We start from the raw sequence: 24,478 nt of genomic DNA on the forward strand, positions 1-24,478 counted from the left end.
AAATGTGATAAACGCCCACCTTTCCTGCGGCAGATGTTGCAGCGAGCGTTCTCAGCAGACCTGTCCCACTTGATGCAGGCGTCCAGCATCCCCAGCAGCACGTGCATCCGGGAGAAGGTCTGGGCCTCCCTGATGGCCGTCTTCCACTTCTCTACTGCCGTGGCCACCTGGACGGAACAGACGATAATGATCACGATTAGAACAACAGTAATAATTATGATCAGCATCATAAATTAAGATATGATATTCCTTTATCAATCCCCTTGGGGAAATTTGGGCATCATAGCAGCATGGGGGAGAGGTACAGGTATAAAATAATAATAAAAGGTATGTGCAGGGTAATAGTAGAAAGACATAAATATAGGCAATAGAATTTGATCTGAATATAAAAGAAAAACTAAACGGTGTAAACAATATACCATTAACTCTGAATATAGGAGAAAAACAAGATGCAGCCCAGTATAATTACAGTTATATATTACAATAAAGAATTTGAATCTGAATGTATACTGTGAGTAAGAGTAAAAGTACACCGTGGCGTTTACACAAGGTATTTTATACATAACACACTTTTTATCAAATAAACCTCCCAAGTGCAAGGAACTTTGGTCAACCTTGGTTTTTAACACTTTCAGTGCCAACGACGAGATATCTCGTTAGTTCATGCCAACCGTTGAGTGCCAGAGAGACGAGAGATCTAGTTTTTAATCGTTTTTTTTTTATTAGCGATTTTCATTCATATTTCATCAATCTAGCCTCCCGTTACCACTGGAACTCTCTCAGAGCTCCATTGGGAAAATACCGCCCCCTATCGTCTCTCCCTGTGGTACTGCACCCCATTGGATTAGACTGAATGAAAAGCATGGGGGGGGGGAATCCTGCTTCCTCATTTTACTTCTCAGGCAAGTCACCCGAGACGATCGGATTCATTCTGGACCATCAGAACAGCGTGGAATCGGTGTTTCGACCACCCAGCGTTGGATCAATAAACGCGATCGATATTTGGAATGGCGATCAGGAATTGGAATAATCTTTTTGGAGAACATCTGATCTGAGGTAAGGAATCTATTTTACCAGTCTTAGGATAATCAGAACTTTTTTCACAGAGATATCAACGTGGGCCCTATGTGTGTATGTGTGTGCTGATCAGGAAATAAGAGAATAGATTTTTCAGCCCGCTTCTATAGCGTGCATAAGTACACATATATTATCGATAATCTAGCGTTTATTTGAAAACGATTAATAAATAGGCCGAAAAATGACGTGTTTTGTGTATTACAGTATAGGGCGTTTATCACAGAATCTTCTGAAATCTTCTGGAAGTTTCAAGAAACAAGCGTTTTTCAAAATGGTATAAAACGGAAATGAACCGATTAAAAAAATCTATCCGTTTCGACAATGTTGACTGCAAACAAGTCATTGATAAGCGACGGCCAGATTAGACACATAGCCATAATTTAAGATGTTGTTTATGCGTTCGCAAATATGAGAGCGCTATCATTGAAGTGGTTGGTGGCACTCAAGGGGGTAAATAGGACACGGAGGCTGGCACTGAAGCTGTTAAATGTGCTACATAAATACATTTGACCTTTGAATAACAATAAAGTTAATACTCTGATCCCTCACTGTAATAGGGTAAACAAACATCCAACACATCTGGTATGGTCATCTCCGTCTCCTGTCCTCCTCTACCCCTTCCTGTGGATATTAATGTTAAGACTAGAGAGATTAAAGGTCTTTGAGGTCACATACCAGTCTATGTTATTGTTGTATCGGTGTAGGTTGTAGCTCGTGTAAATCAAGAGATGGAAGGTCTTGGGAGAAGAGCATCCTAAGTTGTACCACATGTGGAGATGAAACTGATACTCTGTCTTGTCCCTAAGAACATTATCTCACTTCTCTTAAATTCTCTCTTCTACGCTTTCCTGTCACACAACTGTACAGCCCTGTCCTATATTATATTCTACTGTATTTTTATTCTAATTTAGTTTATATATTCCATTTTACTTTAATTGTCTGGTTATGTTGATGCACCAAATGACCAAGACAAATTCCTTGTACTGTAACATATAGATATTAGTTTAACAGGCCCTGGGTGTGGGTGTGTGTGTTAACCCATTGTGTGTATATAATGCATTATTAGCAGGCGTTGTAGGTCTAAAGGTGATATAACATGAGGTACGTAGGTAAAAACCTTTTAATTAAGGCAAAGTGGGGTTTAGCCTCTCTCCTACATCAGTATTAGACTGAGGGACACACTGAAAGTGTGTCTGTGTAGAAGCAAGCGTTTGAGATAAGAAACGGGAGAGAGTGTCACTCCAAGAGATGGAGTGTTCATTTTAAGCCATAGCAGCGTCTGATTGGGTCAGAGGTGACAGGCGGCCGCCGTCGCTTAGTGACGGGAGTAGGAGAGATAGGGTGGCGTTGCTATGGCTAACGGCCGTTGCTATGGAAATAGACATTAAGCTGCTATTCTCCCGGTAACAGAGACAGAAGTGTGTTGGATAGCAAGCGAGACAGGAGCCGACCTCCCGGCTCTCCGACGAGGGTTGGAAGGGAGGGCCATGACCACGATCAGGCTTCGGCTAGCGAGCTAGGCCGCAACAACCAAGAGAGAGATAGAATTAATTAATCTAGTTTCTTCACCTTTTAAAGACTTTTAATTTGTTTCATTCTGTACGAGACCTTTTGTTTATGAAAATAAACATCCCAATTAGAAAGAGATTGCGTTTCAAGTAGATTATTTTGCCCGGATGCATCAATGGGTGATACAGTGTGACAGCCAGTAAGATAACCATCATCAACAACTAAAGAGATGCAGGGGTTTCACGGACGGTGATAACAATCAACGAGGAAGCTGTCAACGCTGTAATCTTTCAATGTGCGAGCTTTCTTGGCAATAAAGACATTTCTGATTCTGATATATTGTATTTGTCATAAGCCTACCTACTAATAAACTGTGTTGTTTTTACACATTTTGATATTGTGATTAAACACCTCCTGGTTTTACACATTTTGATTAAAAGCCTCTTTTTCTAGGCGGTCAGGTGGCGTAGCGGAGATTGCGTTCGTCACCAACACCGGAGACGCTGGATTCGCCTGTTCGAATCCAGCTCACAGCTCCGGCATTGTCACCAGCTTGGCTGGCCGTTCACACTAATACAATTGGCTGTATTAGAGGGTGGGAAAGCTGGCGGGGTGGGTCCGGGGTCGTTGTAAACAGCGACTCCTACAGTTCGGTTTGGGCGCCTGCTCAGCGCGGATAGGATCTAAGGGGGGTAGTGTGATCCTTCCACACGTTACACCCTCTCAGTGAGAGTCCGCGCTGCCAGGTGAAAAGAAGCGGTTGATTGGCTAGACGTGTGTCGGAGGAAACACGTGATACCCCCCACAGTCGGTCTGGGAGAGTGGAGGCTAAGTGCGCAGCAACCAGGAAGAGGATTGGGAATTAGCATAACGACTAACATTGGGATGGGAGAAAATCGGAGGAAAAAGGAGGGTGGAAAAGATATATAAAAAAAAAAAAAAAAAAAACTCTTTTTCTCCCATCCCAATGTTAGTCGTTATGCCAATTCCCAATCCCCTTCCTGGTCGTTGCACACTCTACCCCCTACCGTCGGTCTGGGAGGGCGGAGACTATCACATGCTTCCTCAGACACATGTGTAGCCAGCCCACCGCTTCTTTTCACCTGGCAGCGCGGACTCTCACTGGGGAAGTGTAACGTGTGGAAGGATCACACTACCTTCCCCAGATCCTTCCCTCGCTGTGCAGGCGCCCCGACCGAACTGTAGGAGTCGCTGTTTACGACCAGGACCCACCCCACCGGCTTTCCCTCCCGCCGACACTGCCAATTGTGTCAGTATGGACGGCCGACCAAGCCGGAGGTACCGCAGCTGGATTCGATCCCACCGTTTCTGCAGTGGTAGACAGACGCTTAGTCCGCTGCGCTACCCGGCCGCGCCTGCCTCGTGGTATTTTACACATTTTGATGTGATTAAACACCTCCTGGTATTTTACATATTTTGATATTGTGATTAACCCTTTGGGTGGCATTCACGTAGAACTACATTTCTGTCGCCCGACGGTTGAGTGCCGGAAACATAGAACTACGTTTTTCTCACGGTATTTCTTTTATTCGCTATTGCCATTCATAATTCAGCAGGGCACCTTGTGCATACTGTTCTGAATGTGTCTGATCTGGCAGACGGTCTTATACCGCCCTCCAACGCCTTCATTGCACTCCATTAGAAACGGTGTCGTTTCTTTTCTCTACCGAGCTGCAGCGTGGGGGCGGGTCCTAAACACTCCGGCAAAACACGTGCTTGTAGGGATGGGTTGGACAACTGACCCCGCCCGCCCGTTCATGTGCAATGCCCAATAACGTCAGAGACAGGATCGCTGTGGATAACTGGAATGGCGATCAGATAATTGGATTATTTTTTTTGCATTACATCAGAGACCAGGTAAGGACTCTATATCCAATCTTGCGTTGATCTTGATCTGATATTTATTTCTACCGCGATTGAAGCGGTCTGTGTTTTATGTGTGTGGCTGTTTACCATGCAGGAGGGGAGGGGGAAGCGCGGGCTCCAGGGCCCATTTCATGTATGCACGAGGAAGGATAATAATGATAATCTAGCGTTGATTTCAGGAAGATTCGATAATCGGGGGAAAAATGACAACGTGTTTATTGAATTACACAAACACTGTTTTCACGTCTTTTTCCTGGAATTACTCAGAAGCACCCAAACTATATTCATATTAAAAACGGTATAAAACGGAAATGTACAGATGAAAAAATTATCTTGTTTTTTGCACGTTGACTGGAAGCAACTCACTGACAACCGACAGCGTTATTAGATCCATAGCTATAATATAAAATATAGGTTTAGCTCTACAAACAAGGTGCGCGTTTACATGGGGTTAATGGACGGCAATGCCAGATCCACTTCCCGGAAGGGGCGTGGCACTCAGTGTTAAACACCTCCTGGTATTTTACATATTTTGATTAAACACCTCCTGGTATTTTACATATTTTGATATTGTGATTAAACACCTCCTGGTATTTTACATATTTTGATATTGTGATTAAACACCTCCTGGTATTTTACATATTTTGATATTGTGATTAACTCATTCCCCGCCAACGACGAGTATACTCGTTATTGGCCGCCAATCGAATAACGCCAACGAGTATACTCGTCATTTGATAGTTATTTCTTTTATTCGCTATTTCCATTCATAAATCATCCAGGAAGGCTGTGGTACCATAGGTAATGTGTCTGAGATCGCAAAGGTTCAATACCGCCGCCTGGCGGTATGCGGCCGATGGTGCACTTCCTTTGAGACTCTGTATCTCTCTGTGAGTCATTGAAATTCCTCCGGGCGGACATTTCTAGTAACGTGGATCAAGAGCATCACCCGATTGAATAGTACTCGGGACGCCCGATTCATTATGCTGTGGGGGGTTATGTCGTGGCCCAAATGGACATACGATTTAGCACAGGGGTTCCCAAAGTCGGGGTCGCGACCCACAGGAGGGTCGCGAGCCGCCGCGGGGGTGTCGCCAGATGATTTAAAAAAAAATCATAAAAATTCCAAAAAAAAAATCAAAAATCTCTCTCTCTCTTGCTCTCACACACACAAAAGGAGCTGTATGTGATTGGTGGAGACGGGACCCTTACAAAAAACTGTTGTTGCTAATCATTGACACATGCTAGCCTGTAATAATCCCCCCCAGAAAAATCTACTTTGCATTTGATGTATTGCAAATATATGCCATCACACACACTGGCATTTAAAGGGTTAGAATTATAAAATTAATTTGTGGCGTTATGATCAGGGCTGAAGTTGAATAAAATATTGTACATCTGACATTACAAAAAAACTGAAAATCCATCAAAATCAGTGTTGTTGCTAATCATGATAGCCTGTTTTTTAACAATCATTTGTGATGCCATCACAAACACTGGCATTTAAAGGGTACAAATAAAAAAATGCCTGCACCAGAATGCAGGAAATGAAGTCTTTGTAACAAGAAATGTCCTGGTGGGGGACCACAGACCCCCTGCTTAAAAAGTGGCCTGACTGGGGCTATATTTTGCACTATATTTCCTGGCCTGAATGATTTCCCCAGTCCGGCCCTGGTTAAAAGCCTCCAATGCTTATTAGTGTGTGTGCGTTTGAACGTGTGCATGTTTCAACCATACATTTCCATTTATAAAAAATAATAATAATTAATTGTTAAAAAAAATATATATATATATATATAATTTACCTCCTATAATAGTGGGGGTCGCGGCTCTCTGACCCGGTTATTTTTGGGTCGCGGCCTGAAAAGTTTGGGAACCCCTGATGGCGACAGTGGCTTGGGAGGTAGAGAGGTCGTCTGGAAATCCGGAGGTTCCCGGTTCGATTCCCGCTCCTCCCAGGCAGCGTGTCGATGTGTCCTTGAGCAAGACACTTAACCCCTAATTGCTCCCGATGAGCAGGTTGGCACCTTGCATGGTTGCCTCCGCCGTCGGTGTGTGAATGTGTGAGTGAATGGGTAAAATGTGAGGGACAAATTGTAAAGCGCTTTGGATAAAAGCGCTATATAAAAAAGCAGCCATTTACCATGGCAATCAAATAATTGGAATATTCTTTTTGGAATCTCATCTGCCTCAGCGTATGCTGTTGTACTAACGAATGCCGCTATTGACAATCAAGTAATCAAAAACGACCCCCCCCCCCCTTTCATGCATGCATGATGGAACATAATATATCGATTAGGGATGTCCGATATTATCGGCCGATATCGGCATTATGTGATATCGGAAAATATCGGTATCGGTTTTCAATTTTTTTTTTTTTTTTACATTTCTATAACCTTTATTTACCCAGGCAAGCAAGTAAGAACAAATTCTGATTTTATTTATTGTCAAAAGTATGCATAATGTTGTGTTAATTCCACAACAAGAGATATGTAATGTTAATTACCTGAAATTATTCCGTTTTTTGGGGGGGGAAACCCTGCATATATCGGTATCAGTTGATATCGGTATCGGAAATTAAGAGTTGGACAATATCGGTATAGGTAAAAAAGCCAATATCGAGCATCCCTAATATCGATCATATGCATTTGAATTTTTTATTGTAGCGTGTATAGGGACGAAATGCCAATGGATTAAGTATAATATACGTCACAGGCTATTACGGTACTAGCCTCCCAGGAATTACCCTAAACCGCTCTAAAACCACTTATATTCACCACGGTATAAAACGGGAATGTATGGATGGAAAAAATATTCCTTTTTCACATCTTGAACGATAGATACTCGATGTCAAATGGGCCATAGTATTGCATCCATAGCTATAATATTTAAATAGTTATAGCCCTGCAAACAAGGTGAGTGACTCCCATCGTTTACAGCGGTGGCGGTAGCTACTACAGGATGAGGCTAATCCACAGCGGTCAATGAGTTAAACACCTCCTGGTATTTTACATATTTTGATATTGCGATTAAACACCTCCTGGTATTTTACATATTTTAATATTGTGATTAAGTATTCCTTTCACACTCACCCGGGCCTCCTCTGCCAGTTTCCTCCCCTCGTCCACCACCTCTGCCTTGGTGCTCTCCTCCGCCACCTGCTTCCTCCTCCTCTTCTGCTTGGGAGCCATGAAGCCCTGCAGGAACTTATGGATCACACAGTCCTGGAGGGTGATGATGCACTCCCCAAAGTCCTTGAGGCTCTCCATGTCACACAGCTGGATGGAGACATACGGGGAGTCAGGGGTTGTGAGCCACAGAGCACTCCACCAGACAAAGGCTAAATGATCATCTGTACTCCCTTCAAACAGATGTGCATTTACATATTTTAAGTTCTGTATTCTGTACTCTACATCAAACCACTAACGGACAGAATAATGTTTCTCATCAAGTTTACAAATCAAGAGAAGTCACCAGTTTCTGAAATGGTACTGAAATATAGCTTCACCTCAGCCTGTTAATACACTCTATAGCTTCACCACAGCATGTTAACATCTTAACAGGCGCCCCCAAAAGTGGCCATTTTAGTTTTCGAGGACTGCATACTGTTTGCAAACCAAAATACTATACTTAATACTTATAGCACATGCATGAGCTTGGTCTCTTTTGAAAGATAACATTCTGAAGTTTCTGATACAATAAAGAAAATTCACTTTTAGTGCTAATGAAATAGAGTGAACTTGAACTTGTGTACTCTGTAGTAGTTGCAATATCCAAAAATATATATCCAAAAAATTTGGTACAGCTGAAAAATAGCCTGAAGTCTTGTGTAGTACATGTCTGAATTTCATAAAAATCCGTTCAGAAATTAGCGATTTTGGTAAAATGTGAGAAAAGAAAAAGGTCTGCAATCGGGACAATGGCAAGCCGAAAACGGTCGCAAGTGTGGTTACACTTTACAAAGCTAGATGCAGACAATGCTTGCTGCAATATTTATATATATATATTAACAAATTGTTCTAAATAAATAATAATGATAATAATTCATTAGAAGTTTGGACACATTGTTTACAACTGAGGTAGGTAGATTGCATTTTTAGAGACTTAAGTACCTAAAAAAAAGGTACCGTTGGGTACTGGTATCGATTCCCAGGTACCGGTATCGATTCACAGGTACCGGTAGCGGTTCAAATGTGAACAGTACCCAACCCTACTGTAGTATAAGACGTTTACGTCTCTACTGTATATAAGCCACCTGTACATCTATGTGCGATATATACAGTGATCAGGAGAGGAGAGTGCAGGTTCTTTCTTTCTTGCACAGAATGTGTGCTAGTTCTCTTTCTTCCAATAACCATTGGTAACCACTCTCCCTTTTGTGCAGTGGTAGAATAGGAACAATATTTCTCACATAACACAGCAGCCGTTGCTTTGCTCATAGCAACAGTTGTTTCTTCCAACATGGGAGGACAAAAACTATTTGTGAAATGCTTCTGTTGCTCAATGATTTAAATCACCTTCTCCTCCATGTCCGTGTTGTCGTCCAGGACCCCGAGGCCTCCTTTCTCCAGCCGGGAGGACACCTCCAGGATGTCGCTGCGGAGGTACTTGAGGAGCTCCTGGTGTCCGTCGCACGTCCTCAGGCCCATCTTCCCTTTACGGGTCAGATAGATGGAGTGGAGGATGTCCTGGTACCTGGATCAAGGATGGAGGAGCAGAATTTGTTTTATTCATCTGGATTTCATCTTAAAGTCAAAAACTAAGCGAAATATACAGTGTGAGGTTATATACAGTAAAGCTGGTGAAATATACTGTACAGTATAAGGTAATATACAGTAAAGCTGGTGAAATATACTGTACAGCAGGGGTAGGCAACCCTAGGCACGCGTGCCTGCTTAGGCACGCGGGGGCATTGTCATAGGCACAGGTGGCAGCAGTAAAAAAAAAAAAAAAAAAAAGTATTATAATTTTTTTTTTTTTTTTGCTTTGAAATATAGTGAAATATTTTCCACTGTTGTCGCATTTATCTTGTTGAAATCCTCCCACAGGTTCTTTTTACTACCACATATTTAATTGAGACCCTTTATTTGTTTATTATTTCAATTTAGCTGGAAATACATTGCGACATCATTCAGTAACATTTGCAGAGCCTTATAACAAAAACATTATTACGGTCACCATTGTGACCAGTGGGATTAATCAACACATTTTATTATTTATTTTTCTATTTCATTGAACATTGCACATGTTAAAAGCCATTTTTTTTTACTCAAAATGTGAGTATTACCAAGTCAACTTGTGTTCTTAAAACAATGACAATAAACATAGTTTTATTAGGTTGAAATAATGTGGTTGTGTACTTATTTTTCTGGTGAAATATATAGTGTGAGGTTATATACGGTAGGGCTGGTGAAATATACAGTGAGGTTATATATAAAAAGTAGGGCTAGTGAAATATACAGTGAGGTTATATATAAATGGTAGGGCTGGTGAAATATACAGTGAGGTTATATATAAATGGTAGGGCTGGTGAAATATACAGTGAGGTTATATATAAATGGTAGGGCTGGTGAAATATACAGTGAGGTTATATATAAATGGTAGGGCTGGTGAAATATACAGTGAGGTTATATACGGTAGGGCTGGTGAAATATACAGTGAGGTTATATACGGTAGGGCTGGTGAAATATACAGTGAGGTTATATATGGTAGGGCTGGTGAAATATACAGTGAGGTTATATATAAATGGTAGGGCTGGTGAAATATACAGTGAGGTTATATACTAGGGATGTTCCGATACCATTTTTTCCTTCCCGATCCGATACCGATACTGATCCGATACCAGTGCATACATAAAAAAAATATATATATATATAAAATCATTAAACTTTTTTTTTACAGCTACTGTTTTATATATACTGTTTTTTTAGTAATAACTACCGTAATTCCTCTAATAGTAACCGGGTCTCAAATACAAGCCGGGTCTCTATTAATGGCCGGGTGCGCTCTTGAGCTAAGCAATTATAAGCCGGCCTCCTAATACAAGCCGGGTTACTAATATACTGAGCTGCATACTGAGCTAGTTACTTGATTTCACTTTGAAAACGTTGAAATGACCAGTGACTACCTGTAATTGCACTGTTTACTATTTCATACAGTACTTGGTTTCAATAAATGAACCCAGTACATTTTACTGGGTTCAAACTGACACAAAATGTTGATTTATTCATTATGATCCGTTCGAAAATTTGAAATATAGGCCTCCCTCTTATACAGGCCTCCTCCTAATACAAGCCTGGTACCCGCTACAGTTGAAACAAATACAAGCCGGGGTTACTATTAGAGGAATTACGGTATAAAGTAATGGTATTTATTCAACAACAGGTGATTGTATAGATTAGTATTACCGGTAGTATCATTAATTGACAACTATCTCAATGAGATCACCCACGGAATGGTTGTTGGGACATTGATTCCGCACGGACGTTATACGTTGTTGCACTCCAGAAGGCTCCGGTAACTTCAGCTAGTAGCAGAGGCTCTGTTGTGATTTTTAATGCACAATAAATATTCAACATTCTCTTTTGAGACTCCGCCTCAGACTCTTATCATTTGGCACTAAAAGCTAAACATTGTCACCGATATGGCTGTCCGCAACATGTCATTAATTGTGTGCGAGAGGTCGATCAGTTAGCCACATTAGCGTGAGCTAGGTTAGCGTTAGCTAACGTTAGATGGAAATACAAACAATGTAACGTTACTGGTGAAAAAGTGATTTACCTTGGAATACTCCTGTGCCAACTTGCTGTACAGACCTGCTTGCAGGTCTGCAGCTATTATTGCTGGATTATGAATAGCCCCAACTTTAGCCAAGGTAATGTTAAAGCTAAAACTAGCTTTCGGTTAGCGCTTCAGCTAATGCTAAATAACACCAGCAAGCGAACACAGAGCTCCCCGTCAACATCCCTCTCTCGGGACGATGGCATTTAAGAAAGTATCTGCTGTTAAAATGACAAACAGCATTGACACTTTAATTAACGGTCGATTAAAAACACGTTTGTTTTATAATGCTCACTCAGCAGACCGCAGTGTTGTTGATAAATGACGTCATATGGTATCGGAGGCTAGACTTTCGCCGTACTCGCCGATACCAGCATTTTAGGCAGTATCGGCGGCATTTCCGATACTGGTATCGGAACAACTCTATTATATACGGTAGGGCTGGTGAAATATACAGTGAGGTTATATACGGTAGAGCTGGTAAAATATACTATCTAGGGATGCACGATATTGATTTTTGACACCGATAACTTTATGCTCCTCAAGCCGATAACAATAACCGATATTTATTGTATTATTAAAAAAATATTTTGATCAAATCTTTTTTCTTTTTCTTTTTTCAACATGAAACAAAACATATCACAATACAATAATAATACGTCAAATGTATATACTCTCTTTTCTGGACTCTTTTCGTATCACAAACAGTACTGTATTTGCAAATCTGGTATGTCATGTATAGATGTAGGCAGTACTGTATCTGTATGTCATGTATGTCATTATGTTATGATGAATTGTAAATGGGGGACCCTGATGTAAACAAGACAAAAGTCTTTCTCTGGTCTGCATCCCCTTAACAATTGTATGTATTGAGCTGTACTGTATTGTACCCATTCTGCAATCTGTTAAATAAAGTTTTTCATTCATTTGCTGTCTCGTTATAACACAAACAGCTCACCATGAACCATGACAAGCTTAATTAGTTAGCATCCAAGCTAGCGTGATAACGTTAGTAGTTAGAAACGGCTAGGCTGCCTGCTTACCTGCAATAATGTTGTCATCGTCCTGGACAGATAGACTTTTTAAATCATAATATCCACACTTTGTGCTGGTCCTCGGTAAATGTCCCGCCGCCCGCCAGCAGCTGGTTTTGGATTAGCTTATGCCGCGTTGCTGCTCGGTGTCGTCGGATTTTAATACACCATCGTAGCGGTGGTGATGTTTCAGGTGACTTATTATGTTGGATGCGTTATCGCTTGTTGCCCCTTTTCCTCCTCGTGGAACTTCTGCATTTGTTACAAATAGCAAGCAAGCTGTTTTCCTCTGAAACTTTGAAAAAGTCCGACGACGCCGCCATCTTTTTTTACCATCTTGCCTCAGTCAGTCTGAATGTCACCAGACTACGTCACAGCCAAGAAAGGGAGCGCTGGATTTGTGAAAAACTCCCTCTTCCTAAACCACACGCCATCAGTCGTAATACAGTACTGGCAAAACGGGAGGCTATAATAAAAACAAGCGCCCTTCAACCCAATCCACCCACAACGGATTTCTTTTAACCAAAAAAAATTATATATTATCGGAGCTATCAATAACGTTATCGGGTTTATCGGGATGACGTCATAATTGCTGATATCGGCCCGATAATTATCGTGCAGCCCTAATGGTATCATTTACATCCATCTGTGCTACATCATGTTATAGATTGTGAATTATGTAGGGCGGCTAGGTGGTGTAGTGGGCAAGGCACTCGCCACCAGTGTGGAGACGCTAGGATTCGCGTGTTCGAATCCAGCTCTCCACATTGTTTTTCAGTTTGGCTGGTCGTCCGCAGTAATACACATTGGCCGTATTACGGGGAGGGAAAACTGAAGGGTGGGGATCGAACGTTGTGAACAAGCGACTCCTACAAGTCGGTTGGTGCGCCTGCGCAGTAGAATCAGGAAGTGTCGGGGGCAGCGTGAGCCTCCCACGCGTTACTCCTCGACACTGAGAGATCGAGCTGCGCAGGTGAAAAGATGCGACTGCTGTTACCTCAAGTACCGGAGGGGACTTGTGCTATGTATGACTTAGTCCACATTGCAGCCGGCTTGTGGGAGGCAAGAAACAGCGTTCGTGACAGGGGAGGGTTGAATTGGATGATACGAAATTGGGATGGGAGAAAATATGGAAAAATGGGAGAAAAAGTGGATCAAAAAAAGATTGTGAATTATGTCAGACAATTTTGCCATCTTAAATTAATGCTAAAAAACAAATTAGGGTTAGGGTTAGGGTCCTCTGCATTTGACCCATCCTAACTATTTGAGAGCAGTAGGCAGCCACACAGTCCGGCGCACGTTGTACACCAGGTGTAATGCCAGTACCATAGTCAAGGGCAATGGCAGGAAACCTAGTATGCATGTCTTTTGTGTATATATACTGTGATGTATGTGTGTGTGTGTTCACCTGCTCTGTATCTTCGTCTTCAGCTGACTCTCTCTAACTCCCTGAGGATGAAGGCTCTCTACCAGCATCTCCAGATCAGCGGGCGTGTCGCATATACACCTACAACCAGAGAGAGATTATAATCCAAAGATCCAAAGATTAACAGTACTAAGTACATACACCAAAACTCATCCCAGCTACAAAATAACTCAAGGAAACACTGTACAGAGACGAGACACTGACATTTGTGTTTTTATGCATTTTGTCGTCGTCATTAGAGAAATAGCTAAGCTCTTACCAGAGGTTTTGTCCCTGTTTGGGAATCGTGGTCTCTATACAGACTTCTGCCACCGCCCCCTGGTGGGCTCCTTCACTCATAGCACCGTCTACGCTGCCGTCCTCCTTCTCCATTCCTGGAATACGAGTCGCAAGAAATTAGTTTCGACAAGTAATTATACCCCCCGTTTTAATACTTCACTTCTAATTCTTTCACATTTTTGGTAGTGGGCTCATCCATCGGTTTACATTTGGATTACAGTAGTGAGCTTTAGAAAAAATAAAAAGGGTCCTATTTATTAGGTACATCAACCCATTCACAAAGAAAGGAGGAACACAAAATACCAGAAGAAAACACACTTGTGAAAAAAAAATACGGAGTAGCATTAAACTCACCCTCCTCATCCTCCTCATCCTCCTCCTTCTCATCTTTCTCCTCCTCCTTCTCCGTTTCTGCCGGTGGTTTGTCTTCAGGAGGCGGGGGGGTGAAGAAGTAGTCGACGCTGTCGTTGACCCAGCCCTTCTCCACGTACAGGCCAGGAACCACGTCGGAGAACAGCCAGTACCTGAGGTGAGGAGAACACTGGAGGTCAGCGGCATTACAGACTTTCAACACATATCGGTCTTGCATATCAGAAGAAGCGCTGTAGCCTTGGTGTTAAGTATTATTATTTTGTAAATATTAGTAAAAATATTTTTGTAGACGTACACAATGCATGTATATATTCCCTTTCCTACACTTGTGCTATTGTGATGCATGGTTTCATTACTGAAATAAAAAAAAAACTTAATACTACCACCACTACTACAGAGTACCGACAACAACACTGATGACAATACAGTAATTTTATCTGTGTGCGGTTCTGACCGGTTGTGGTTCCGGTCCGTCCCCAGAGGGGCCCTGCGCAGGACCAGCTTGGCTTTGGTGATGCCGTCCTGGAAGGCTCTCTCTGCAGAGACCCTCTGCTTGCGGACACGCTCCTCCTCCTGCTCCTTCCCCATGCGCTCTGAGGAGAAGACACAGAAACACACAGCTGTAAGGAGAGAGGGCTTTCCCAGGACACATAAGAACCCAGTCTGCTGTGTGTCTAATTTCCTCCACACCCTAGTTGGCCAATTGACAATGTCGAACCTAGTCAGAATCTTCACCTAAAATGTTGTTTATAAAGCTAACCCTAACCTAAAACAGAGATTAATTTCTGAAGTTTTCCACAAGTTTGACATTGGGGCTTGGTATCTGCACCGACATTTTAGATTCAGATTCACAAGGCCAGGATTCTATTTGAATTCAATATCGATTAAATTAGGCTCGATGGTGCTGGTTTCGGGGGGGGGGGGCACCTGCCATTGTTGTCAAATTATGTAATTTGGTGATGTGCGTTTCTGTAGTAGTTCAGCAGGCAAACTAGAGACACCTGCAGGACGGGAGGCACACTGGACATAATGTTGAGTGAAAATCTTCTACTAAAAATAGATTCAAAGATTGATGTGGGGCTTTTAAGAATGGATTTGATTCAAATGAAACTATATACATTTCATCGCAGCCCCACTATAAGATAATGTTTAAAGGAACACGCAAACATTTAGCTTACAGTCTTCTCCAGAGGGAGACAAGAAGATAGATACCAGTTTCCTCTCTGTGCGTTCAGTAGAAAGCTATCTGGCTGCACGTTAGCCTAGCACAGCACAATGAATGGAAGCGGACATGACGTTAGTTGGACAATGCCTAGGCTAACTGGTCATGTCCACTTTCCGGTCTCCAGCAGCACTCGCCTTTATTCTGCCGGTCATGCTCCTCCTTGTCCTTCTTGGCCTGCATGGCCGACAGCCTCCTGCTCTTCACCGAGCTGATCATGTCGTCCGTCTCTAGCTTCACCTCCACCTCCTCCTTCACCTCCTTCTTGGCGCTGCCCTCCTTCTTCTTCTCCGGCTTCTCAGCCTTAGGCGTTTCCTTCTCCTCTTTGACTAGGGGCGGGAGGGGAGGGTAAACACAATGTAATACTGCAACACACATACACAGGCTGGGACTTTAACGCATTAATTTTGATTAATTAACTACAGAAAGAATTTAAAGTTAAAAAAAATGTATGCATTTAATCGCACGATGATTCGATTTGTGTAAGAATGTTACCTTTCAAACCAGACTCATGCATGTGCTATAAGTATAAAGTATAATAAATCGCAAATAACTTTTTTTCTTAGTCTGGTTTGTTCATAAAAATAAATAAAATAAGAGAGATTGAGATCAAGCAAGAGTTTTTTCATATAAAATAAATAAAATAAGAGAAATTGAGATCAATCAAGAGTTCTTTTTTTCAATGGTCAACTGTTCTGGAATGTACTTGAAAGTACTGCGTTTAACTTTTACCTCAAGAGTGCACTTTGTTAAAAAATTGCATTGATCTGTTGGTCTGTGTAGTAGCTAATACAGGATTTTGCTGCTTAAACGTATGTATATTCATTAGGGGTGCAACGGTACACAAAAACCACGGTACGGTACGTACCTCGGTTTTGAAGTCAAGGTTCGGTACGGGATTTCGGTACAGTGGGGGAAAGTTTGGCTTTCCATGTTCCACTCAGGGGTGATGTAGTGTGCAGTAACTAATTGTACTTGTAGGGCTGTCAACAAATATTCTATATTAAAATTAATAATCGACGGGCGGCTACGTGGCGTAGTGGGCAAGGCGCTCGCCACGAATGCGGAGACGCTGGGCTCGCCTGTTCGAGCCCAGCGCTCCACATTGCTTTCAGTTTAGCTGGTCGTTCATACTAATACACATTGGCCGTATTAGGGGGTGGGAAACTGATGGGTGGGGATCGGGCGTTGTGGACAGCGACTCCTACAGGTCGGTTGGTGCGCCTGCGCAGTAGAATCAGGAAGTGTCGGGGGCAGCGTGAGCCTCCCACGCGTTACTCCTCGCCACTGAGAGATCGAGCTGCGCAGGTGAAAAGATGCGACTGCTGTTACCTCAAGTACCGGAGGGGACTTGTGCTATGTATGACTTAGTCCACATTGCAGCCGGCTTGTGGGAGGCAATAAACAGCGTTCGTGACAGGGGAGGGTTGAATTGGATGATACGAAATTGGGATGGGAGGAAAATATAGAAAATGGGAGGAAAAAGTGGATAAAAAAAAAATGTAATAATCGACTTGATTATTATTATTTATTTTTTTATAATAATAATTATATTAGATTGTGAGAGAAAAACAGCCCCCATTTTTAATCGAGTCCCACCACTATATGGATGACAAGTCAATATTTTATTCTCCTATCAAGGCCATTAAATAACACATTTTTGGGATATACATTCTGCTTTTCTTTTCTTTTACAACAGGCAATGATAGAACAGGAATTTGTAAAATTGCAAATCACATTCCTTTCTTTCATTCTTGGTGAATCACAAAACATCAATAAGTTAATGGTCGTCCCCCCCCCCCCACTGAAACGAGCCATTCTGAATTGACTCGCTGCCGTGAATAGGCACTGATCTGCCACCGCCCACCCACAATCAACTGTGATTGTGATACGTTGAAATTATGAGCAAAACGGAGCGAGTGGAAATAATGCAGACGTGGTTTCGACAGCAGAGTTGCCACCTTCAGCTGTAAATCCCAGCTTTTCCCCCTGCACTGTTTCTATGTGCAGTGAAAACTTCAATGCTTCTAATAAGCTTTGCAATGCATCCTCGTAACGTAAGCCGCTAGCTAGCGACAGCAGCTTCACTAGTTAAAGGGGGTGGGAGGGATTGGGACTCTGGGGAGGGGGTCTCTCTCTCTCTCATCTGCTAGTGCAGGTGGGTGACTGACAGTCAATCAAAGCGCATCGCGAGTATGGGCGGAGCCCAGCCAAAAACAGCTTGGACTTTGGAAGGGCAGAAAGTGGTGCACCAAAGTAGTTGATTAAAAAATACAAAACATTGAATTCTATTGAAAAAAACGTACAGATGTGTTCCATAGACTCACATGAATTGTGTAAAATTGCCCAAATAGTGAAAAATAGGGGACCTTTAATATTAGTGTATCGAGGCCAATAGGAGAACAGTGATGAGTCCTGACCTTTTTCCTCCGCCTCCTCCTTCCGCTTCTGCTTCTCGGCCCTCTTACGGTCGTTGACCTCCTTCAGCGTGGCCAGGCGCTCCTTCCATAGCTCGGCCGAGCGCTGCTGTATGGCCTCTACGTGGTCCTCCACCGAGTAGGTCATGAGGATGCGGTGGCACAGCGCCACCAGCAGGCTGACCTTCTCCTCGGGGTTCAGCTCGAACACCTCGGCCGTCTCCAGGCGCTCCAGGAACTCGCTGGTCACCATGTCGTCGAAGCCCCCAAGGGCACCCCAGTCCTCCGAGGACCCCTGGCCGCTCTCGTCGCCGTGGGCGTCGCAGGGCCGCAGGCAGAGCCTCACCAGCTCAGACACCGAGTGCATGGTGAGTGGGATCTCGGACAGCGCCATGTCCAGCTCGCTGTAGCCCTCCGCCAGCTCATCCTGCAGCAGCGTCTGCAGCAGCACCACCAGCACGCGGTTCAGGTAGAGGAAGCCGGCCTTGTCCCCGCCCAGCGCCTCCGTCAGCGCCACGGCCGTGATGGGGTACTGGTCGTCCGGCATCAGGAGCCCCGTGTAGCAGTTGAGGAAGTCGGAGACCATGGCCACGTCGCCGAACAGGGCGTTGGGGACCCCCTCCGGCATGTCCACCAGCTTAAAGGCCGGCAGGGTCCGGCCGCCCTCGATCTCCTCGTCCTCGTAGCGCCGCGACTGCGCCCGGCGGACCAGCATCTCCTTCTCGCGCCGCTCCTTCGCCTTCTCCCGCAGCTTCTCCTTGATCTCCTCCCGCTTCTTCTTCATCTCCGCCTGCTTCTCCTCCTCGCTCATGGCCGCCCAGCGCCTCTTCTGCTCCAGGAGCTCCCAGCGCTTCAGCACCAGCTCCTTCAGCTCGTCGGGCAGCCGGCCCCGCTCCTCCGGGGACAGGGTCTTGGCCGCCTTGGTAACAAGGGTGGACATGGCGTTCTTCTTGTCCTCCTTGCCCTTGTTCTCCTTGTAGTAGCGGAGGAGGTGGAGGGCCATGGGGTGGAGGGGCTTGCCCAGCTTGGGCGTGCCGGGGCCAGTGCTGCGGGCGCGCTTCTTGGGGCTGCCTGCAGGGGTGCTCTTGGCCAGGTGCAGCAGAGTCATCTGCTTCATCTTGGGAGTCTTCGAGCCGTTCAGTTTCTTGTCGCCGCCTTTCCTCCTTCCGTCCTTCTTGCCTGGTTTCGGGGTGGAGGGAGACGAGCCCTGTCCGTCCTTCTTAGGGGTTCCTGAATTCTTCACCTTCAGTGGCGAGCCGTTCATTTTAATTTTCTGATAAGCGGGAAAAAACACAGTTAAGATTTCTATCGGACAACTTTTAAAAGCCGTCGTTATCAAGTAACATCACTGATCTGGTCGGTAAAAGCAAGAGATAAGAGCGAGGGCCCCCATTAAAGCAAGAGATAAGAGCGAGGGCCCCCATTAAAGCAAGAGATAAGAGCGAGGGCCCCCATTAAAGCAAGAGATAAGAGCGAGGGCCTTGTATCCAATCATCACTGGGACATATACAAAATACAATCATCACGGTGACATATACAAAATACAATATGATGTATTTACTACACCGAGTTGAGCAAAATGTCCGATATGCCTTCATTAACATTGTCCGCCATGGGTTATATCCATCAATATAGCCAGTCTGCCACCGTTGAAAGTAGGGATGCTCGATATTGGCTTTTTTACCGATACCGATATTCCGATATTGTCCAACTCTTAATTTCCGATACCGATATCAACCGATATATGCAGGGTTTCCCCGTCCAAAAAACTGAATAATTTCAGGTAACTAATAATTTCACTGGATATATATATATAACAAATATTGTTATTGTTTTTTTTTTTTTTTAACCGATACCGATATTTTCCGATATCACATTTTACTGCCGATATCGGCCGATAATATCGGTCGGCCGATAATATCGGACATCCCTAGTTGAAAGCCTATGGAGATGTTTACCTTCTTTGCAGGGCTATAACTTTTTTAATTTGATTGACATTACTATGGCCCATTCAACATCGATTATCTATCGTTCCGGATGTGGGAACGTTATATTTTTTCTTTCATACATTGTTGTGTTAATACCGTCTTGAATATAAGTATGTTTATAAGCTTTTCTGCTGTAATTCCAAAAACGCTAGTTATAGGCCCAAACTAGGGCTGCACGATTAAATCGCGATTTGGAATGATGCAATTATCAAAAAAAATAAAAAATTTAAATCGCATTATTTTTATTTGATTTATTTCTTTATTTTTGTTTAACCAGGAAGTCCCATTGAGATACAAGATCGGTTTGGGAGAGGGAGGTAAGGGGTTTTAGATTGTGTGTTGTGAAGTTTAGACTTCAGAGAGGGAGAGTAAAGTACAGAAAAAAAAGGTACCGTTGGGTACCGGTATCGATTCCCAGGTAGCATTTTCAGTAACATTTTCAGGCTCTGTGTCCCGAAAAGACACACCGCGTAGGCCAGATGCAAGCCGCATTTTACAATAAACCTCTGTGGGGCTGCTTATTTTTATTATAATCGCAAATTTGATCGCAATCGCAATATCTGTCCGAAAAATCGCAATTAGATTATTTCCCAAAATCATGCAGCCCTAGCCCAACCGCATATGATAGATTATCGATTGCCGTTTCTTTCCTATACACGCTATATAAAAAAATTCAAATGTATATGATCGGAATACATTATGCTTCATCATGCGTGAAGGAAAGGGGGGGGGCGGGGGTCGTCTATAATTCCTTTATAGTCAGTAACGGCTTTATGTAGTATGGGTTGATATATTGATATTTGTTTTCTTTGTTTGCAAACAAAGAAACACACAATCACAATCGGGCTGAAAATAACGTTACTGGCTGCAGCACCGGAGGTTGGCTGGATGAATTATGAATGCCATGGCGAAAAAATGAAATATTTATTTTAAAAATGGCTTACGCAGTTGTTGGTGTTCAACGCATGGCGGCCAAAAACGGCATAACTCGTTTATGGCGACCAATGTGTTAACCTCTTAACATGTATTCGGGCCGACGTGCCTGTGGGAGGAATGCACAAAGTCACGGATTTTTGTGAACGTCTAGCGGATCGGTGCTGCATTTTTCGCCAAACATATAAATTACCGAATTAAAGATCCATTTGTTGCCATTCGAATGACGCCTCACTCTACCAAATCTGTGCCTCGGTTCTCAAGTTACATGACGATGTCAGGCGAGCATCTTTTTACATGCGCATGTCAAATGACCACCCCGGACTTGCGATGCTCCAGAACTGCCAATCGTCCGCTGATGGCGAAAATGATTGGTTAGCGTTGTAGCCAATGAGTGTAGCTTTCAAATGATACCCCACGTGGGTGGGTGCAAATAAGGGATCTAGGTGAAGGTGGACGAGCGAAAACCAGAAGTCAATCACACTTGAGAATGAATGGCCATAGACGAGGAAATGGAATTCTGGAGAGCTTTTTTTTGGACCTGTACTACATAAGACTTCAGACTATGGATCCGCAGTGTTTTCCAGCTTATACCTATTTTTTTTATTGCAACTGCTTTAGAAAGATTTTAGTACACAAGTTCAACTCAAGTTCAGAACTCTATTTCATTAGCACTAAAAGGTGATTTTACTTTTTTGCATTAGTAACTTCAGAATGTTATCTTTCAAAAGAGACCAGGCTCATGTATGCATAAGTATAAAGCTAAGCTTTGCAAAAAAAGTATGCAGTCCTAAAGTTCAAGTAATTTTTTTTTTATAATTGCCACTTTTCTGGGTGCCTGTTTTGACTGCCACACTTTTTCCATCTTTACTCCCTGGAGCCAGCTTTTTTGACAATTTTCACGATCTTTGCAGACCCATCGTATATTCTATATTATAGCTATGGAGACAATAGTATGGCTCATTTGACAGGCACTATTTATACTCCAACAGGGAAAAAACATTTATTTCTACATGCCTTCGTTCGTGCGCTATCCCATGCTAAAAATCATCCCGTTTCAAAATAATCCAGTCTTGTTTCCTAGAACGGAAATATGACGTGTTTTGTGCAGCATGCGCATATTCGTGCAGGTTGCTCGAGCACCTGTACTCCACTCTTGCTCCAAGTGTCTTGGATCAGAACAGGATCAATAAATATAACGTTAGGTGGCCCATCAGCAGCGCCAGGCTAACGTTAAATCCAGATAACAGCCAGCCAGGTAACATTACATCCAAACAGCCCGTCTGAAAATACTAGAATCCAACATAGTCTGGTGAAAACGCACCTTATCATCCATAAGTGCGATAGTTTTGTCTTCTTCATAATAATCTCCAATAGCGGTCGCTAGGCCTGCCGCGATAAGCAATAAATCGATTAATCGGCGCGATAATTCAAATGAATGCAATGATTTTGACGGGCGTGATTAATTGCTATTTGCGCGTTTGTTTTAATGAGGCGGAACCAGTACCTCATGTCAGTCACTCTCTGCGTGGGGAGGCGGGCCGCTGGCGTTACTAGAGCACAGCACGGGAGCTCCGTGGGGCAACGCCACATAGCTTAACTACATTTCTCAATAGCGTTGCTCCTTTTAACCAAGTAGTGTTCTTTGTAGTGTAGCTATTTTTAGACCCAAGTAGTTACTCGCTACTGCCCGGAGAAACTGGACTGCTAAATAAAGATTAAAGATCTAGCGTTGACGCTATCCAATGCTATCAACATTAGCTAAATAGCTAACAAACTAAATACAATGTATAGCATAGCTACAACACACAATAATGTTAATACAATTACATGCATCATTGTTTACAATGAACGGGTGGGGCTAGTCAAAGGACTGGACACGGGGACAAGTTAAACATGAATTAATTTATTATAACAGGTAGTTTCGAGTCGTGCCTACGCGCCACGGGGCTATTCTATACGGCTTTGACGCTTCCGCCTCATCGTCGATTGCCTGTAGTAGCTGCATCTAACGTTAGTAGCTAACGTTAAAACTAACCTAAAGTTAGTTGTTCACCAACAATCTCAACATTTGTTTCATCATTAGCTCAAAAACACAGAACCGGACGAGACAAATTGTCCGCTCAATACGTTCTGCTAGGATAATAACAACAATACTTCCACTCCGGACCGGTCGGTGGGTTTCAAAATAAAAGTCTAAAACACCGGAAAAGACGTTTATTTTGTACAGCGTTTTCCTCCATGAGTACATCATGTGATCAATCGATCTGGATTATTTTTGCCCATCCCTAGTTTATCCTGTGCTGAAGTCTCCATTCCAATAAAGATAGTATATATGTTGGTGTTTTTGATTATTGTTTCACTGCCTTTTTATTTATTATGATTCCACAGTTTTTTCCCTCATACTTTATTAACATTTTGTACATGGTACCGCAAGGTACATTAATAACACATGTACATGTTAAAAGGATGACACAAAAAGCCAGACAGAGGGCTTGTTTACAGTTTCAGTTTGTTTTATAATAAACAATCAAACTGAGCATTTTTTTCTTTAGGATATTTAAAATGTCTTCCAATGTTAAATAAAGGTTTATTGCACTTTGAAACGGTTTCCTTGCATTATTATGCTATTATTATATTAGTAAAAAAAATAAAAAGGTTAATTGAAAACTTTTGGGAAATACATTTCAACAAAAAATCTCAAAACCGCAATAATATCACTTAACGCAATAATTTTATGAGACAATTAATCGCCCAGCAAAATGTGTTATCGTGACAGGCCTAGCGGTCGCCATTACCGGTAAAGGCCCCAGGGTGCTCGGGCCGTGCATACTATAACATGGAACAGAATAGTCCACAGAACTCCTTGGCCGGTTTGACTAGTATTTCTATGATTTACCAGAAGTGCTGAGTCCAATGTAGTCTGGTGAAAATGCACATTATCATCCATAATAAGTGTGATAGTTTAGTTTTGTCCTCTTCTAATAGTCTCCACAAGTCGCGATCGCCATAGCTCACTGCTGCTCGCTCTCTAGTGCTTTGAGTGCTAGACACTCCCCACACTAAACTAGCCCAGTTCATCACAAATGTTCTACAATGTTCCACGACATCATACTGTGACATCACAAATGTTCTAGAATGTTCTATTATGACAAATACGACGGTTCAATGACTTTATCTAAATCCAATCAATATTAAACATTCATATAATACAATAACCTAAATATATAGCTTTGGCTCCTACACTTATGCATGTGCTATAAGTATAAAGATAAGCTTTGCAAAAAAAGTAAAAAAATTCCACTTTTCTGGGTGCCTGTTAACACTTTTCCCGCCAATCACGTCGTACGACGGGTTTCAAGTTCATGCGAATTCTGCCAATAACGGCGTACGACGTGTTTCAAGTTCATATTTCATATTTTCGTCATGGTATTCATATTTCACTCACGGAGCCTTGTCATATGCTGCGGGAGCCATCACAACTCTGCAATACTGCCACATGGTGGCTGATCGGCGAGTTGCAACCGGAAGTGGATCTCTTGTGATCCCGGTGC

At 42.9% G+C, this 24,478-nt stretch overlaps 1 protein-coding gene across 1 annotated transcript in view; it reads right to left on the bottom strand.

The window, feature by feature from the left end:
* The window catches only part of baz1b (bromodomain adjacent to zinc finger domain, 1B), a 67,643-nt gene that overhangs the window by 9,629 nt on the left and 33,536 nt on the right, over positions 1 to 24,478 (bottom strand). The window contains exons 8-16 of the mRNA XM_084334839.1: positions 18,007 to 19,276; positions 15,724 to 15,915; positions 14,819 to 14,957; positions 14,347 to 14,516; positions 13,973 to 14,087; positions 13,696 to 13,794; positions 8,991 to 9,168; positions 7,566 to 7,751; positions 20 to 167 (exon numbers count right to left, since the gene is read on the bottom strand). Coding sequence (XP_084190965.1) covers positions 20 to 167; positions 7,566 to 7,751; positions 8,991 to 9,168; positions 13,696 to 13,794; positions 13,973 to 14,087; positions 14,347 to 14,516; positions 14,819 to 14,957; positions 15,724 to 15,915; positions 18,007 to 19,276 — 2,497 coding nt within the window. The remainder of the gene's footprint in view (positions 1 to 19; positions 168 to 7,565; positions 7,752 to 8,990; positions 9,169 to 13,695; positions 13,795 to 13,972; positions 14,088 to 14,346; positions 14,517 to 14,818; positions 14,958 to 15,723; positions 15,916 to 18,006; positions 19,277 to 24,478) is intronic.

The sequence above is a fragment of the Notolepis coatsorum genome, assembly GCF_963971535.1.
Source record: "Notolepis coatsorum genome assembly, chromosome: 1".
Taxonomy (NCBI): Eukaryota; Metazoa; Chordata; class Actinopteri; order Aulopiformes; family Paralepididae; genus Notolepis; species Notolepis coatsorum.